This window comes from Staurois parvus, unplaced genomic scaffold (assembly GCF_062004578.1).
Source record: "Staurois parvus isolate SC_StPar_1 unplaced genomic scaffold, SC_StPar_1.0 ptg000027l, whole genome shotgun sequence".
Classification (NCBI taxonomy): Eukaryota; Metazoa; Chordata; class Amphibia; order Anura; family Ranidae; genus Staurois; species Staurois parvus.
Window position 1 is genome coordinate 7,005,883 of NW_028317823.1, and position 14,862 is coordinate 7,020,744.

Consider the following 14,862-nt stretch of genomic DNA (forward strand, 5'->3'; position numbering starts at 1 on the left):
TTTTTAGGGTCATTTTCGTTTTCAGCACCCCAAAATTATGTAAGATTAGCTAATTTTATGCCCAAAACTTTTTACCTGTTGAACAGTGTTACAGGTGCCCTTTACCCTGGACTTATCACAACATTATTTATGTACATTTCGTCACAGAGTTGGAGAAATACCACAGCTAATGATGTAATTACATAGTTGGAATCCTGAAAAATGTGTCTCTCTCAAGCCCACATAGCAGAGCTGTCACCATGAAACATTTCAGCAGTATAATTAAAGTTAAACTCTTCATCTTTCATCCGCAAGCAGGAAACTCTTAATAACTCAAGAGGTTCTGCATCATTATATTTCGGATCTGGTTCCTGTGAATTCTCTCTGTACTTTCCTGTAAACTTCTAAAGTTCTCATTCACTCATTCACGTTCTCTGTCCGTGTAGAAATAAAATTTTAGGGATTGTCCAGCATGCAGGAAATGGACATTATTCAACACGGATTCTGAAGACTGGATTATAAAATAACCCCCCACTACTTTACGTTTTCAGAAAATCACATTTTTCCATGATTTCAGAAAGTCTCTTAAGCCCTGGTTCACACTGGATGTGCCTTGGCATGTGATCTGCATCCTCTGCAACTTGCAAAATGCATGCCAAGTCGCACCCTATTGTCCGCAATTGGAGCGGTCAAATCGGTGCAGTTCCAACTTGGTTGGAGCCGCACCGATTTTAAAAGTAGCACATGTACTACTTTTGGTGCGACTTGCATAGACGTCTTGCAAATCGCACCTGAAATCGTCAGGTCCACCGACTTTGAAATCATGCGACTTTACTGTAAGTCGCACGATTTCAAAGTCAGGCTTGATGTGAATGAAGGGTAAGTCAATAGGAAAACATTCTTTAAATTTAACAAAATTCTGTAAACCCCTCTTCAACCTGCAGCTTGCCAACATACTCCCAGCCCCATGTAATCGCTTCAATTGCTCCATCTAATCTTGGTTATGTGATGCTGCAGTCCCAAATCTTCTCTCCTCATCTGCAAATCCTTTGTACAGAGAGCTTCGTGTTCGTACAGCTACAGAGGAGGAGGCGGCTGAGGACTCTAAGTCCTCAATCTTTTTCTCTATATCAAAAGTGCAAAATGATGGGTTTGTTTAGACCCCTGATATTTCACCATAGCACTCCCCCCACCCTACCCCCAGTAGAAGTATAAAAAAAAATGAAAAAAATACATTTATAAAATACAAAAAAATAATTAATACCTTATTCGTGTCCGAAGAGTATTTCTGCACCCAAATGTCATGACTCTACACATATACGTGCACAACCTGGATGCAAAGTGGGATGCTCGTATATCCCTATAAGTATGTAACTGTTCACATGTGCGGTTTACATGTGTATAACTGCGACATCTGGCAGCCTGTCATTGATCTTTACAGACTACTGCCCATGGGTATACACAAACACCTGTAACTTCCCTGGGCACAGACATATGGTCCTCCCTGGCCCCGGCCCTTTGCTACCATGTAAATGAAGCCTAAACCCCCCCATACACACACACAAAGGAAATTCAATTTAAGCGTGTTGATTTACTGCAGTGTACCAACACAGCGGCCTGTTCACATCAGTAGGCACATGTAATAGTGCACACAACCCCAGTGTGCTGGCATGCATTGTGCGCTCTGTGTGTGACAGGGCACTGTGACACATGCACCGAATGGTACTAACATTTAGGGCAGTACACTCCCAATGAGGAATGCACAAGGTTTACGTTCCAGACGTTCAACCATGGGGCATACTGCCCTAAATGTTAATACTATTCTGAGTGCCATCCTGCCGCAGCAGCTTTCAGTCTCCCATAGAGTTTTAGTTGGACTGGATGGTGCGCCTATACCTTCTGTTTGCAGATAAACGCTGGGATCTTATGCACCGGGGCAAAACACCCAGTGTCATGAGGCCTTAAGTAGATGTATACCCTAACCAAATTACATTTCTATCCTAAACAACTGAAAAATAGTAAAAAATTATTAAAAATAAACAAATAAAATTGATAAATAAAATACTTGCTTTCATGCGTTTTTTCACTTCCTAGTGTTGCTGAGCTCCAGCCAATTCCTGCCTACATGCACTGCAGTGACAGCTGTATTACCTTTCTCAGGACCATGCATATTATGTGCTAAAAGGGAGACAGAACGTTGTCATCCCACAACAGGAAACACCTAAACAAGAACCTTCATGGCAAGATCACCAAGAATTATTTAACGAAAGCTGCAGACTTAAAAATATTGAAATTTATTTTTGAAACAAACATGTTAAACCTTTAGTGAGCACTTTCACATATACTTAAAAGGTATTGGACACTTTCAAGTGTTTTTGTTGTTTTACCTTTGTATTAGTGTAGTTTTATTCCCTGTGTGGTTTGTTTGCCTTACCTTGTAATGATGGGCTCATGTTGTTGCAGTAGTTTGTGGTGTCATGGCTGATCGGTTCCTCTATGTCCATAAAACAAACAGATGTCTTGCGCGCTGCCCAAACCAACAGTGTATCTAACCGATGTTGCTGCAAGCACCGTAATGTGTTCCCACACGCTCCCACATTTTTTGTCCTCTTTTTGTCCATGTGTTCATTTGCCTAGCATGTCCCTAGTATTTATTTACTAAAGTGACGGGCAACTTCTTGTTCCGGGTCACAATCCATACCTCATCATCTCAAATGTGGAAGTGCTAATGTGATGAAAGACTGCATAGCGATCTCACTGATGATTGTTCTACCTGTTCGTGTCTGTGTCAGATCTAATTATGGATTACCTCTGACCTGAAGAGCACTAAACTGAGAGACCCCGGGGATTGTGGAATATGTAGTTTCTCTTCACATGAAAATGTTAGTTCTCTCACTCTACAGATGGAGGTCATGCATTAACCTGTGCACTGCCATGCCTCATGAACACAAACAGAAACTTGTAACACAGGACTGTGAAGATGAATTCTACTATAGGCCATACCAACAGGGCAGCTAATGACAGCATGAAATATTATGCATATCTTATGTAGGTGACAAACACAAGGAGCAGGTAATAAGGTTTATAATGCCTTTACAGTGGTTAGCACTTACACCTAGCAGCACTAGGGTCATTGGTTCAAATCCCAACCATGGCACTACCTGCCTGGAGTTTGCATGTTCTCCCTGCGCCTGTGTGGGTTTCCTCCAGGTACTCCAGTTTCCTCCCCACTCCAAAGACATGCTGGCTCCTGTCTAAATTGCCCCAAGTATGTGTATATATGAATGTGAGTTAGGGACCTTAGATTGTAAGCTCTTTGAGGACAGAGACTGATGTGAACATACAACATATATATGTAAAAGCTCTGCTAACCCCTTGGAGCCGATGCTATGCATATATGAGGGCCCCACTGGGCCAGGATTTTTTTCCTTATGGCTGCATATATGCGTATCTATCTTTGTCTCACTGGGAGCCCCGATCCGGACCTGTACCCATGGTTCCCGGTCACCCCATCACTGTGATAGCCTCTGATTGATTGATATCACATTGATCATTCACTGTCGTGAAGTCTACCCCTGTGTTTCACACTTCTCAATGAAGAGGAAAGATGTATTGCAGAGAAAGATAAACAGTAGTGTGTACAAAATAAAATGAAATAAATAATTAATAAATAATAAAAAAAAAAGAAAAGAAAAATACCCAGATCAAGGTTTCAGCTAGGTCAGTGCCAGGGTTAGAGTTTGGGTCAAGATCGGGGTCAAAGGTCATGGTCAGTATATTTTGGGCAGGATTCAGTGTGTTTTAGGTGTAAAAAAAAAAAAAAAAAAAAGCAAAATGTGTACTATTGTTTCTGGGCTGTACTGCGGGTACAAACAACATACACTATATTGCCAAAAGTATTGGGACGCCTGCCTTTACGCGCACATGAACTTTAATGGCATTCCAATGTTAGTCTGTAGGGTTCAATATTGAGTTGGCCCCGCCCTTTGCAGCTATAACAGCTTCAACTCTTCTGGGAAGGCTGTCATCAAGGTTTAGGAGGGTGTCTATGGGAATGTTTGACCATTCTTCCAGAAGTGCATTTGTGGGGTCAGGCACTGATCTCAGACGAGAAGGCCTGGCTCACAGTCTCCGCTCTAATTCATTGCAAAGGCATTCTATGGGGTTGAGGTCAGGACTCTGTGCAGGCCAGTAAAGTTCCTCCACCCCAAACTCGCTCATCCATGTCCTTATGGACCTTGCTTTGTGCACTGGTGTGCAGTCATGTTGGAATAGGAAGGAGACATCCTCAAACTGTTCCCACAAAGTTGGGAGCATGAAATTAGCCAAAATGTCTTGGTATGATGACGCCTTAAGAGTTCCCTTCACTGGAACAAAGGGGCCAAGTCCAATCCCTGAAAAACAACCCCACACCATAATCCCCCCTCCACCAAACTTTACACTTGGCACAATGCAGTCAGGCAAGTACTGTTCTCCTGGCAACCTCCAAACCCAGACATGCCTACAGGATTGCCAGACAGAGAAGCGTGATTTGTCACTCCAGAGAACACGTCTCCACTGCTCTAGAGTCAGTGGCAGAATACTTTACACCACTGCATCCGACACTTTGCATTGCACTTGGTGATGTAAGGCTTGGTTGCAGCTGCTCGGCCATGAAAATCCATTCCATGACGCTCTCTACACACTGTTCTCATGCTAATCTGAAGGCCACAAGAAGTTTGGAGGTCTTTAGCTACTGACTCTGCAGACAGTTGGCGACTTCTGCACACTGTGCGCTTCAGCATGCACTGACTCTGCTCTGTCATTTTACGTGGCCTACCACTTGGTGGCTGAGTTGCTGTTGTTCCCAGTTGCTTCCACTTTGTTATAATACCACTAACAGTTGACCGTGGAATATTCAGTATCAAGAAAATGTCACGGATGGACTTATTGCACAGGTGGCAACCTATCACTGTACCACACTTGGAGTCACTGAGCTCCTGAGAGCGACCCATTCTTTCACAAATGTTTGTAGAAGCAGTCTGCATGCCTAGGTGCTTGATTTTATACGCCTGTGGCCATGGAGGTGATTGGAACACCTGAATCCAATGATTTGCTGGCCCAATACTGACAATATAGTGTATTTGGTATTGCTTTGATCGTCGGGAGCAAGAGAATTTATTTTGGGTTGTTCCTTGGTGGTAGGTTATAGTAGTAACATGAAATATACAGCTACATTAAAAAAAAAAATGTGGCCAATTTTTCCTTAATAATATAAAAAAAAAATCAGGTGAGACAGTTTACTACCAAAAGAAAGCCTGTTTTGTCCTGAAAAAGAACAGGGCATAATACACCTGGATACACAAAGTAGTTGTGATGATATGTACAGCTATACTAATACATGTCAAAGTTGCAAAATTGTGCTTAGGCATTAACATGCAAAGGGGCTACATTTATGGTGCTATATAAGTACACAAGTATTATACCCAGTAATATGCCCCAAATTACATCACCGATCTTGTCTCCAAATATCACCCAAATCGTACTCTCCGCTCCTCATAAGACCTCCTACTCTCTAGCTCCCTTGTCTCTTCCTCCCATGCTCATCTCCAAGACTTCTCCAGGGCTTCCCCCATCCTCTGGAACTCCCTACTCCAATCCATCAGACTATCGCCCACTCTGCTCACTTTTAGGCGCACTCTGAAAACCTCTCTCTTCAGGGAAGCCTACCCCGCCCTCAGCTAATACTGAAATCCTCTACTCTTCCAACCACTCCATCCCCCACAGTTACTACCTCTTGTACCACTATCCCCTCCCTCCTAGATTGTAAGCTCCAAGGAGCAGGGTCCTCTAACCCCTCTTGTATTGAATTGTATTGTTACTGTACTGTCTCGTGTACTGTCTCCCACCATAATGTAAAGCGTTGAGCAAACTGTCGGCGCTATATAAATCCTGTATAATAATAATTATACAAGTATGTAAGTGCAATAAACAAAAAAAATGAATTAATTCCACCTCGGCTCAGGTAATGCAGCAGGGAGCCCAGTCAGACATCACTGTACCCAGTTGTGTATTCTTACCAGCAGCACAGAACACGTATTCCAGTAAGTCGATGAAATATAAGCAGTTGCCTCCAGCAGCAAAGTTGTTCTATGTACAACAATGTAGCATGCTGTAATAATAAAACGTGATCGGTTTATGTGGACATTCATCTTGGGAGGGAGACACTGTAAGAGTAACAGTGCAAAGTGTGTGGATGGAGTGAAACCAGATCTCCTGTGCTCCCAGGCACCCTTCTCTAGCCTCTGTCAAGATGAATGTGAACCCTGCGGAGATTGCAGGCTTCATTTCCATCAGAGAACAGTTCCAAAGAGAGAAACGGCTGGGAGAAGACAGAAAACAATTGACAGGGACTGAAAATGAATCCGCTTGTGGTGTCACAGCTTTTTTCATGCTGTCCCAAGATCAGTGTGCAGCGGGCAGGAGATGATAAGAAACACTAGACTTCTATGAATCAGGTTACAGGGCAATTAATATTATTTTCTCATAGATCTTACCTGCCGCTGCCTGATGTCACTGAACAAAATTACATCTAATGATGCATGGGTAAACTGATGCATTTACAACAGCATTTAGATTCTGAAAATCTTTTCGGAATACATTTCAGGTTCAGGCATTCAACAAACGACCTGAAATGTATTTTTCCGAATCATGTGTTTCTTGCCAACTGAAAGTTGTCTACAGAGGTGCCCCCCCAGCCAGGTGCAGTCAGACATGCTAGCCCAGCTGAGAGTTAAAGCTATTTATTCTTATTGGCCTTAGCATGAGAAATACACTGATCAGCTATAACGATATGAGCATAACCTGTTGTGGCACCAGACCTCTGAAGGTAAACTGAGGAATCTGGTATCAAGCCATCAGTAGCAGATATTTTGAGTCGTGTAAGTTGTGAGGTGGGGCCTTCATGAATCGGACTTGTTTTTCTATCACATCCCACAGATGCTCGATTGGATTGAGATCTGGAGAACTTGGAGGACAAGTCAACACAACACCTGTATTCCGCAAACAATTCTTCAATACATCAGACCAGGTAATTTTGGCTGTGGACATGGGTCAGCATGTGAACCCTGACTTGTCTGACCCATACGTAAAACTGTGATGCACTGTCCATTCTGACACCTTTCTATCAGAACCAGCATTGACTTTTTCAGCAAACTGAGCTACACCAACTCTTCTACTGGACTATACTGGACAGTCTTTCCACGTACATCCAAGAGCCTTGGTCGCCCATGACTCTGAGGAAGGAATACCAGCGAACCAGCAGCAGACTACTTTTGATAGATCCTGACCACTGCAGACCAGGGACATCCCACAGAAACTGAAGTTCGGGAGATGTTCTGACCCTGTCCGGTGCTCTAAACATTACAAATCAGTCCTTGTAAAAGCCACTTAAATCCTTACACTTTCCCATTTTTTCTGTTTTCAACATATCATCTTCAGGGACATGTTACTTTGGTATGTTGAGTGAGCCCCCTTTATCACAGCAACAAGTGTGTAGCCATTATATTGTCTCCCCACAAACCTGCACATGCACACTGCAGTCTCTGACATCCATAAATCCACGCACACACAATGTCACAGCAGTGCTGAGCTCAGAATGCACTGCACATGTGCAGATTTGTGGATGGCGCAAACACTGCGCAAATGTGGGTTTGTGAATGGAGAGCACACTGTGACAGTTCCTGTGACGATGGGAGCACGCTCAATGTACCATGAGTCCTAGCTTATATGCAGGATGACACTGTGCTTGTACAAGTAAGGGAGACATTCCCCGTACTAGCTGTCAGATTTGAAAACAGCGGGGCCACGTGGGGCCCCGCCTACACGGCAGCGTCATTCATTCACAGAGTTCCGTGAATGAATGCACTAGTCCCAACAGTCTTGGCAACTGTCGGCTTGTAGTTTTCAATGAAATACCACGGCGCTGTGGAGTTGAATCTCTCTGTCAGTATATCTGCTTGCTCGTATATTCCGAACAGGCAAGCAGATAGACTGACAGGTCTGCAGGAGACCTGCATGGCACCAGCAATCTGCTGATCGCTGGTGCAATGGTTTACAGGCTCCTGCAGACAAAAATAATAAATGCACATTTACCTTCAAATTTTGCATAAAAATAATAAATGCACATTTTTTTACCTTCAAATTTTGCATAAAAATAATAAATGTACATTTTTTTACCTTCAAATTTTGCACAAAAATAATAAATGCACATCAAGGCTTTAGAAGCACTTTAACAAATTGTTTAAGCTCCTTTACTGTGCAATCAACAGGCATAGATGGGAAAGAGAGTACTTTTCACTCTAAAAGAAAAAATGGTTTTACAATTTTGGCGGAGCTGTCTGGAACAGATGTTGAATTCACAAAAGTAAAGGGACAGAACTGAAAATTCTTTAGCAAACAAGACAGCTCACGTATGTGTATTCAGCTGTTAGCTTGGAGTTTAGCCTAAAGAGTATCCATCATCAAAATGTAAAATCATACATTTATTTACACGTTGTAATTCAATTACTTCTAGCCAACTCCTATTAATCTGAAAGATTTTGAAGTTTGAAAACTTACCTTGTGAAGATCCCCGCACATTGAGTGTTATTTACTAAAAGTGAAAAACCCGGTGCAGCTCTGCACAAACACTAATCAGCTTCCAGGTTTTACTGTCAAAGCTTAATTGAACAAACTGAAGATAGAAGCTGATTGGCTACCATGCACAGCTGACCCAGATTCTGTGTGCACCAGATTTAGTAAATCTTCCCCATTGACTTTCTTGAATTCTGTGACACGTAGTCACTATGCCCTGTGAGTAGGCACTGCTGTGTCACACATTTCACAGAGCCTGCCTCTGATCTACAGAGGGGCTGAGAGGAGGAGTTTCAGGAGGCGGAGTTAGTACAGGAAGCACTGCTTTCAGGCAGCAAGATACCAAGAGATATTTAGTCCGTACGAATTGAAGATAAACAGGCACAAGCATAGAGGAAATCCAGAAACGTGTGGAAAGCAATGGGCAGCAGACAGGCAGAACTCACAGCCTGAAAGTAGATTTTTCAAGTAAACTTATATTGGATCATGAAAAATAACTCGTTTGTGGTGTTATTACAATGCTGATGTAATAAAATGAAAGTGTATGCTCTGGCCATAGATCTCCTTTAAGGAGAGTATGCAGCATTGTGGTTTAAGGGGTAACATTCTTGACTTGCAAATGAACTGGCACTGTATGCATGTGCATTTTTATGATTTCAATTACATGTGTCCAACTCAAGGCCCGTGGGCAGAATTCGGCCTGCCAGGTAATTTCATGAGGTCCTCACACCTCTCCTGCAGCTCACCCCTCTTCTCTTGCCCCCCACCTTGTCCCAGTAGTTGGCAGCAGAGAGGACAGCCAGACTCTGCGCTTCTTTGTACAGCTGTAGAGAGACTCGTCATTGCCACAGCAGAGAGAACAGAACTCCTGCTACAAATCCTGCACCACTCTATGCAACTGCAGCACCCCCTTGTCTGCACCTCCCCTGGTCATAGCATTCAGCTGACTCCAGCCCCCCTCTGGACCCTGCAATTTCTACTTCCCAGCAGCAGCACAAGGTAAAGAGGGTGAGGGACTTTTGATTTCTGATGTAAGGCTCTGAACACCAGAACTGATGGCAAGAAAATAAAGCATAAAAAAACCGCACTAGACGCCATGCACTACACATATGTTTATGTGTGTATAGCATTTGAATATAAACGCATTCTGCTTGCCAGAATATTTATTCTGGCCATTGGAATGCATTTACCTGCAGACATTTTATGTGCAAAGCATGTAAGTGCGTCTAGCACTTAGGTGTGTTTTTTCAGCAGAAACGCTCCACTCAAGAACGCACCTTTGGTGGGATTTTTTCTCAGCCTGAAAACGCTCCTCTTCTAATATGCATGGACACTAGGCTTATATAGAGGACATTTTACAGGATGGACAAAAAAAAAAAAGCTCAAAGCACGTAACTGTGGCGTTTTTTAAGTTCCATGTGCATGAGTCCTTAGAGTATAGATGTATGTGTTTGGTACTACATTCTTCATACAGCACATATACCAGAGCCATACAAACCATATATCAGGTAGTAGTACATGCACACAGTCACTGCAGTGAAGAAAGCATGGCTAATATATGGAATGCCTAACTTATCTACTTGGTTGTTAGTTGAACCTCCCCAGACATGCAAGAGTACAGCCTTTACTGTTAGTAGAATTAGTATGGCTGGCTACTGTAGGAATTCCAACTCTATACACCCTGATTCTAGGAACTCCATAAATGTAGCAAGTATATCTATTCTAACACTGTGCTTACGGTTATATTTGTTAGTTTGCCAGCACAAAATTCTAAGCTATACCCTCTTTCTATAGATTCTCCCTTCACACAATGACACATTTATCTTTTTTTTTTCTTCAAACTGACCCTGAATAGTTAGGAATGCCCCAGCTGCAGCAGCCTCCTTGGGTACTCATGTAACATCTCAGGAGGCTTCATCGGCAGCTACATGGTTAGCACTTCCCATGACAGTACCAAATTCCAACCACGGTATTACCTGCCTAGAATTTGCATGTACTCCCTGTGCCTGCGTGGGTTTCCTCCGGGTACTCTGGTTTCCTCCCATACTCCAAAGACATGCTGGCAGGTGAATTGGCTCCTGTCTAAATTGGCCCTAGTATGTGTATGTATGAATGCAAATTAGGGATCTTAAATTGTACACCCCTTGAGGGTTAGAGGCCGATGTGAATGTACAATATATATGTACAGCACTGCGTAAATTGACGGCGCTATAGAAGTACCTGTAATAAATAATAATAAATCAATTTACAGCGTTTGCGCTGCTTCCCGTCATCAGGGGGCTGGCGGTCTCTTCTTGGTTCTTGCAGCCATCCTGCTGGTCGTGCACTGTGGTCAATCATCAGAGGGCTGACTGCAGGTACCAAGAAGAGGCAGCCAGCTCCTGGATGATGTAAGAAAGGAAGATTGCAGAGCAGGACCAGGAGGGCAGTAGAAAAACATTGGATACTGCACAGCAACACTGGTTTCATTGGGCATACAAGTATGTTTATGAAGGACAATAAAAAGACAAGAGGGATTTTTCAGAATAGGACATTAGAAAGGGTGGGTGAAGTTCCTCTTTAATTCTAGCTGTCAGCATGAAACACTATCTATGTCAACTCCAAGCCATGTCTGTCTGTCTAGCTGATAACTCAGCAATTCAATATGAGTGGGACTGACACAATGTACAAACGCTAAAACAGATTACAGGAAAGGATCTTCAGAACAGAGGTGAAGGGAAGAAGCTGTGGGAAAAACGAGTGTAGAGTACAATGCTACAGGCAATGACCTCCGTGTCACACAGATTACACACGGAACAATGGAACGAAAAGGAAGTATCGGGTGTAGCGGAGGGAAAAAACAGATAGCTCCAGGAAATTATGTGTTACAGCGTTTAAAATGTGTTACAGGGGTTAAAGGGGAGAATGATAATGCAGACATCCTGCAGAGAGCCATACTTAAAGTGGACCTGTCACGTTATTACCTACTGGTAAGAGCCGACCGAGTTAGGGTGGGTTGGAAAACCTGTTCGGATTGGACTTTGATTATTGGCTTTTACTGTAAGTGATCAATTCAAGGTCTGTGGCCAGCTATAGGTGCCATACACATGACTGTTGCATTATGTACATATTCCAAATCACTACTGAGCATCTCTCCATATGATTACCACTACCTCAATTCCACATTTTTAACATGAAGGGTTAAAATACCCACCAACTTTTTACATCACTCAGACTTCAAGGATTAAAATATGTGTAAACCCCATTGCTAAATATCATGTATGTTTCATATCTTAAAGTGTTACTAAACCCAAAACAGTAAAATCAGTCTGTATATACAGTAAAGTATGCTTGTTATACTCACTGTGGAACCTAAGGGGTTAATCCTCTGCATTGTGTAAAAAGACTGTTTGATCCTGTCTTCTCTGATCCTCCCTTTCTTCTACTGTCCTCAGTCCATCTGCTGATGGTACAGAGCTCTAGGAGGCACTCTGCACATGCTCAGTTTGGTGTGTATTGCTAGCGGGTTTGTTTTTTTTTTTTGGGGGGGGTGCATGTGATCAGCACAGGGCCAATCTGCACTATCCAGACATAGAGTTGGGGGTCATGTAGCCTCATAGGACAGTCAGAGGAGAATAAAAATTCCTCTTAACCGGTGCTCAGCCGGACACTGATAGAAGTCACAAGACTGCTATATACTGCTGATGAGAAAAGGTATTTAGCCGTTTATATTTAAAATAATTGCATTTCCATGTTGTGTGTACTGTGGGAGATCAGATATAGTGAATGCAGGGTTCTTGGTTTAGTAACACTTTAATGTCAAATCAAAATGAATTTTCAATTAAATAACATTTAGTGATCCAGCCATAAAGGTTCTTCCTGTTTCGACAATGCTCTGTCCCTGTTTCCTAAATTCTCTCTCCAGCTTCAGAAGGCGACTGCCAGTGTCCATTTCAACACAAATTATGCAGACATTACCCACTGTTGTCACCACCGGGAAACCCTCTCTGAGAAATGCCATGCAGCCATCACATGTACACAGAAAGCGGCTGCAAAAGGGCTACTGGAAATCAGTTGCATTGAGACTTATCAAGGGATGAAAAAATAAAAGTTGACAAAGATTTTAAAAAGTGGAATTAAAGGCTACCTTTTTTACTCAATATTTTCTGAGATAAAGACTTACTATATGCATTGCTTCTTCCTTTTGCAAAGTATTCATATCCCAAGTTAAAAGAGTATATTTTAAACCCAGCATTTCATATTCTTGATATGTGCCTGCTGTACCATGTACTTGTATAAAAAAAAAGTATCCTGTTCTCTTTGTATTGCTTCCTTTGTGTGAAATCACTGGTGTTCCTACTGACCTTTCTGCTCTCCTATTAAAAACTGACCACACTAGGCATGAAGAGCACAGCATGGTCAGTTTTGTAGCTATGCTGGGAACTCAACCTGCTCTCTTCCAATGATCAGACATATTCTGACACGCCTCCCCCACCACCACCTGCACAGCCAATCACTAGAAAGGTCAGTGGTACTGCTGATTCTCCACTCCCAGCTCCTTATGCAGCTGAGAACAGAGGGTATGTGATCACTTATTATTATTAAAAAAAAAAAAAAAAAAAAAAGAATAAGGCATTTATATGTTTTTTTTTTATCTATACACAAATGTTTTACCTTTCATTTCTATTTTAAACTGTATGGGTTGCTTTATAAGGTGAGGATTCACATATAATTTAAGCTTGCTCCCTTAAGTGCTGACCCTGCTTTCCGGTTCTATGGAGGTTCCTATCACTAGCAGGGTACTCTTTCGTGTGTGTTCCAATGATTGAAGGATGCACTGATGCCTGCTGCCAAAAAGCATGATGAGACTTGTAGTCCTGCTAAATAAATCAAGGAAATAGCAGTGATGTCATGTGTGTCCTGACCGGATGTTCAGGGAAAGGAAAAAGGAAACCAGAGGCTACGGTGGTGAAGGACTAAAATGTGTTTCTGAACATTTCTGAAGGAAAACATTTGGTTTCCCATACTCAACTGGTTTGTACAAATAAAACCGATGATAAAATATAAGGCTTTAAAACTAATTTAAACAAAAAAGGGCAATCGCTTATGATACACCAAGCTTTAGTGAACTGTCATTCAGTTAGCTAGCAGTAATTGGCCACATTCAACTGGACTTGTCCTCTAATGTTGACGTCATTCCGTAGCTTCTCCATTGGAACTGAAAACTTGTCTTGAAGAAGCTATGAAATGTCTTCAATATTACAGAACAAATCCCATTGAATGAGACCAACTACTACTAGATATAGCAAGACCTGGATAAAGGAGGTGCAAAAAAATTATTAAAAAGAACATTGGGATGTCTCACTGGGATAATTCCCAAAATGTGGGAAAAACTCAAATATTATACATAATAATAATGATTAGGTCGACTCACCAAATCTTGTGGTGGTGTCCTCAGAACCAGGGAACATGCAATAAAAAGGGGGGGGGGGGTAGACCAGAGGGAAAGGGGAAAAAAACACTGGCACAGAAGTTCTAATGTGAACATGCAGCGGCTGAAAATATGTTTATTAACAAATTGGAAAAAACAGACGACCTCCACCTAACACAGGACTAAAATTAAAATGACAACGTTGTCATATGAAGGACAGCCCACGTTCCGGGATCCCGGCCACTCTGATATACACACATACACGCACAGAGCAATCAGCCTTCACTGAAGAATAGGATGGAAAAGATGGAACAAAGAAGAATGAAAACAGGAATAGACCAAGAAAGAAAGTGAAAGAGTATGGTAGAAAGATAAATTGGGGAAGGAACATATGCAGCAATATCATTACACAGTAATGGCTCTAAACATGAGATACACATTATATTTTCAGCGGCTGCCTGTTTTCATTAGGACTTCTGTGCCAGTGGGTTTTCCCCCTTTCCCTCTGGTTTTCCCCCTTTTTATTGGATAAAGGAGGACCTTCACAGCCAAGGCAGGGGTCTCCAAACATTTCAGCACAAGAGCCACATAACTTATTTTACAATTATTTGCATGGAAAAAATGGTTTTATAAATAAAATATAAATGAATGAACACGCTCCAAGAAATAATTTCACATCAGAGCCCCTCCTTTACATATCAGCTCTCCTTTCACATCAAAGTCCCCCCCCCCCCCTTCACATCACGTCAGAGTCCTGCCTTGCACATTTGAGCATCCCCTTCACATCAGAGCCCCCCTTCCTTCTTCCACATCACAACGCTACCCTTCCCTTCAGAATGCCCCTTTCATATACAGTACAA

At 42.3% G+C, this 14,862-nt stretch overlaps 2 protein-coding genes across 5 annotated transcripts in view; one reads left to right on the forward strand and one right to left on the reverse strand.

The window, feature by feature from the left end:
- Positions 1–12,887, forward strand: part of LOC149471154 (uncharacterized) — a 51,773-nt gene extending 38,886 nt beyond the window's left edge. For all 4 annotated transcript variants that reach the window (XR_016307260.1, XR_016307259.1, XM_089656714.1 and 1 more), the window contains 2 exons: positions 6,958–7,048; positions 12,497–12,887. Coding sequence is in view for 2 of the 4 variants with exons in the window: in XM_089656714.1 (XP_089512840.1) it covers positions 6,958–7,048; positions 12,497–12,679 (274 nt within the window). In the remaining 2 variants the exon portion in view is untranslated. The remainder of the gene's footprint in view (positions 1–6,957; positions 7,049–12,496) is intronic.
- The window catches only part of TMEM135 (transmembrane protein 135), a 488,083-nt gene that overhangs the window by 170,581 nt on the left and 302,640 nt on the right, over positions 1–14,862 (reverse strand). The window lies entirely within an intron of this gene.